General features: G+C 37.7%; 1 protein-coding gene across 1 annotated transcript in view; it reads left to right on the top strand.

Annotated features, from left to right (window-relative positions):
• Window positions 1-1,250: 1,250 nt before the first annotated feature.
• Window positions 1,251-4,938, top strand: part of LOC110023850 — a 30,767-nt gene continuing 27,079 nt past the window's right edge. The window contains exon 1 of the mRNA XM_020723463.1: window positions 1,251-1,597. Within this exon, the coding sequence (XP_020579122.1) occupies window positions 1,424-1,597 (174 nt within the window). The 5' untranslated portion in view covers window positions 1,251-1,423. The remainder of the gene's footprint in view (window positions 1,598-4,938) is intronic.

Below are 4,938 nucleotides of genomic sequence, written 5' to 3'. Positions count from 1 at the left end.
TCGACGAAGTGAAAAATAAAATGAAAAATCACACCAGAAAAGAACAACACAGTGGAACACACAAATTTACGTGGTCGTGGTTCGACAAATTTACAAATTTCCTACGTCCACAGAGTTGTAGAGGATTTTACTACTTGAGGAATTTACACCAGTCGATCACCTCAACTTACGAGAGGAATCTCTCACTCTTCATTGCTCCCTCTCTTCTTCTCTCTTTGTTCTTCTCTCTTTACACCGAGATACACCCCGAGATACACCGAAGAAACTCAACCGAAGAAACTCAACACCGAGATACATCGAAGAAGACAAACTTACAAGAGAAATAAACCTAATTTCTCTTCTGCCACAAGCCACCAAGAAGAAGCATATAGAGAGCAATGTTCTTCTTCTTCCTTCTTCTTCCTTCCGTAGCAAGGAACCACTCCTCCTTGCACTTCTCTTTCTCTGCCCGAGGAAACCTTCCTCTATCATGAGGAGGAAACCGAAGAAGACTCTGCCCGAGGAAACCTTCCTCTATCATGAGGAAACCGAAGAAGAACTCAAAGTGTGACTTCTAAACCCAAGGAGAGTCATCCGAAACTTTTATCACGAACAAGAGGGAGCGAAGAGATGCTTCACTTCACAAAAGAGAAATGCGATAGTGGTTATTTGTGAAGAGGTGTAACTCCAAAGCAAAGTAAACGCCCAAACATAGTGGGTCGGGCTCCACCGTTTCTAACATATCTATTTGTGACAGTTACAACTTATTAAAAAAATGACAATGAAACTGCTGAATAATAATTTGATGCTAAAAAGGTTGCACTGAATATTACAAATTTTTTTAAAAGTAAAACCGAAACTAGAAAGTTGTCATCGCATCTCGTCAAGAGTGCAAAAAAACGAAGATTTCATTGGCAGCTTCTTGAAAAAGCTGTCAAAACGCAGTTTACCCAAACACACAAAACTAAAGTGCGGTGCCGCAATATCTCCTCAAATAGAGCCTTAATCAGGGTTGGATTGACAAAAATGGGAACTGGGGAGCGAGAAGATTAACAATGGAGGTGAAGTGACCAAAGAGTGGCAGCTAAGGGTGATTGGACAACAATGCTAAAATATGTTGAGGGCATTTAACAGTAGCATTAATTTTAAATCTTAATTTGAAAATTTTGTTTGATAGCAAATTTTAGATATTAAATATATAAAACGAAAGAATGAAAGAAACAAATCATTCTAAAAAAATTCTTAAAGAAAATTCTTTTGAACCACTATAATAAGGAAAAATGTTTCGTCTGGATGCTGCGGCCAACCACCAGCGTCAGATCACCGGCCGATGACGTTTATGGTGATGTGGCGGAGTCGCATTTGAATTTTGTAAGGAGAGCTTTCGTCCGCATCCCATCGGCTCCGCCTACAGGGAAGAGTGCGGTTTGGATCACTCGCAAAGATGGTTTACACGTCTTCCGGTGCTGCTTATGCTTCAAGAGTTCTTCTAATCAAACATCACCTGGATTCCGGAAGCAAGATTGGCAGAGGAGGAGGCGGCAGCGATCGACGAAATAGGGTTGCTATTTCCGCCAATTTGAAGATTCAGCTTTCGCAGAGGTCTAGCCCCGATCAAGTATCCTACTCTATACATTACCTCTATTACTCTATCGATTGCTATGCAAATCGTTTTGGATTGACCATGTAGTCTACTCGCTTTATTCGTTGTTCTAATTCTCTTTTGTTTGGGAGTGTGAGACACCGAAGACATGGGGATTATTGTTGGGTCGGTGGTCAGGCTTATTCTCGATCTACAAAATTATGCCTATGACTGAAACTATTTGCTACTTCTACCCTTTTTTAAGATCAATTTGATACACTGCGTTCAAATCTTACTTATTTATAAACTAACAACACACAGATCTAAGAGGACTAAAAAACCCCAACCTGTATTTTTAGCTTTCATAACAATTCACGTTAGGGAATAATGCCATGTTCATATATTGATTTTATCATATACAAATAATCATATCATATATGACAGATTATATAACTGTATGCCATGGGTTATTATTTGTTAGGTATTCTTGTGTCATAGTTTGGGTCCAGAAGGCGGTGCATTCCGACAACATTGGGTGGAATGAGATGGTCTTACAAAAGAAGATTTTATAGACAAGTACAACGAATAACAAATGTAAGCAAAGAAAGATAAAATTTATTTTGTTACATATATATAAATTACTAATACAGTTAAAGGAATAACATGCAACTGAAACAAGAAGTTGAAATGATGATGAATAAGCAACTACTCAACCTATGAAAATACAATGAGACTAATACATAAAGTTAAAACACCAAAACACGACTAATGCTAAGGTTTTGCTTCTTTGGTGGTAGTTCACCAAGTACGTTGATAGAAATTGTTACAAAAAAAAAAACCATAAATGAGTTTGATGAATCAAACACAACAAATAATTAAATCTATTAAAATATAAATGATAAGATATTAGAGAATTTAGCGCAACAACTATAGGTGCGATTTACTATATACCTAAAATTGAATTAACAATGTGATTGTAATGGTAAGAGTGCCATATGTTCAAATGGTCTAGAACAAAATCATCCATACGATCATAAGCACGAGTGACCGCAACAATACACTTCTATGCTAACATTCATTTAGAATGTCATAATATTAGGTATATCTACATATATTTATATATGATTTATCCAGTCAATTATCTCTATTTGAAAATAAATGAATATTATAATGCAAACAATATATATAATTCATCAAAATGTGTCGTCGGCAGCGGGCTCTGCTAGGGTTTAGCACTATGGAGATTCCCGGCGATGATTCCTCAATTTTTTCTTTCACTCTGTCGTCTCCCGAGAAGATGTTTTCACGCTCTCGCAGATGTCCCTCTCGACAACGCTCGCAACTCTCGTACTTGACGACGCAGTCGATGACTCGCGTGTAGGGTACAGAAGCAGTTCCGAAGTCTAAACGATCTCGTACTCTTGACGACGCTCACAGCTCTTGACGACACAGTCGACGGCTCTCGATGCTCGCGTCTTCCCGCAGTCGACGACTCGCGTTTAGGGTACAGAAGCAGCTCCGAAATCTAGATCTCGTACTCTTGACGACGCTCGCAGACGGCTCGCGTCTAGGGTAAAAAGCAGCTTCGAAATTTGCTCGCCTATTTCCAGCGGCTCGCCTATCTGCTCTGGAGATGACATCAATGATCCGTTCCTATACCACTGCACTTGCCTACAAATTTCCTATTCATACTCGCGCTCCTCTTTCAGATTCAGAGACTGGTTTTCATATAAGTAAATCCTGCAATGTTCCACAATCATTTTACGAGGCTCTTGAAGGTGGCGGAGGTGATCACACATTCATTAAAAATTGAGAAAAAAAATGGGAAGCCTGCTCTTATTCTCACAGAGGTTGAAACAAGTACTCTCGCATCTTCGTGGCGTTTTGCTCTAGTGGAAAAAATTCTTTATGGTTACGCAAAACTTGAGAATGTTCGAAAAGAATTTGATAGTATGAAGCAGTTGGACAGTTGAAATATTGGTTTACTTGACGGTCGACACATACTGATTCAGTTGCCTCACGATGCTGATTACACTTCCATTTTTTCTCGGAAAGTTATCAAGATCGACAACCGTTATATGAAAATTTTGAAGTGGACTATTGGTTTTGATCTAAAAGCGGAGTCTTTTATCATTCCAGTTTGAATAAAGTTTTTGGGGTTAAAATTACATCTGTTCAATTTGGAAATTCTCTACTCCTTAGCAACTGCTTACGGTAAGCCTCTCAAGGTTGATAATCCTACGCTTGGTGTCACCAGACCCTCTGTGGCTTGTGTGTTAGTTGAGATGGATATCACTCAACCAACTCCAGATGAAATATGGATTGAAACCACTCACAACGGGTATTGGAAAAAGGTTGAAATAGAACCACACTCTCCTTATTGCTCTCATTGCAGTATGTTTGGCCACAGCTCTACTATTTGCTGTCGTTTACATTCTCATATAATGTCGAATATCGTTAAAGATCAACCACCTATCATCCCTGTTGATAAGATGCAACCCGATCCTCTTTCCCACACCACAGTTCATGACGAAGAACACCATACTACAACCACAAATCTAGTTGTGCTTATACCACCGACTGTTATTGAAGAAAATTCACTTACATGCCAAGACACACGAGAGTGTTCCTTTGCTTCAATAACAGATCAGCCAGTACAACATGTAGTTGCTTATAATGTTCAACAATCTGCACATCTCCAGCACACTTTAGACCAAGATCAGGTGAGCCAATATTCGAATGAGGAATGACAGGTCTATTCTAGGAGGAAGAATAAGAATGGAGACCGACTCCAGCTCGAGAACATATTAGATGATACATTGGTTACTACTGGTAATGACAATTATTTTACCAACTGATTAGCTTGCTCCTTCCCTAGAACTAGGGGCAGAGGCAAGACCAAATTAGATTGCTCTCTTGCCACCTGATATTTTGTATTTCGATACTTTTAGGATTTTTTTTTAAGTCCTTAATGTTCTATTCTGTATTTTCTAGTTTTGAAATAATTTGTGATTTTTGTGTGGGCAGTGTGCCATGCTTGGGTCCTCCCACACTTTGTACCTGTATCTTTCTTGCTAGTTAATATATTAGCCTTTTTGGGCTTTCTAATATATATATGTATATCTATATATATGCTTCTAAATGAAAATGAAAATCATATATATATATATATATACATAATATCAGGTATATCTACTATATACATCTAAATGAAAATGAAAATCAACTATACACTTCTATGCTAACATTCATTTAGATGTCATTAATATCAGGTATATCTACATATATCTATATATGATTTATTAGGTCAATTATCTCTATTTGAAAATAAATGAATATTATAATGCAGACAATATATATATATATATATATATATA

The sequence above is a fragment of the Phalaenopsis equestris genome, unplaced genomic scaffold (assembly GCF_001263595.1).
Source record: "Phalaenopsis equestris unplaced genomic scaffold, ASM126359v1 Scaffold000233, whole genome shotgun sequence".
NCBI classification, from domain to species: domain Eukaryota; kingdom Viridiplantae; phylum Streptophyta; class Magnoliopsida; order Asparagales; family Orchidaceae; genus Phalaenopsis; species Phalaenopsis equestris.
This window is presented reverse-complemented; position numbering and strand designations above follow the sequence as displayed.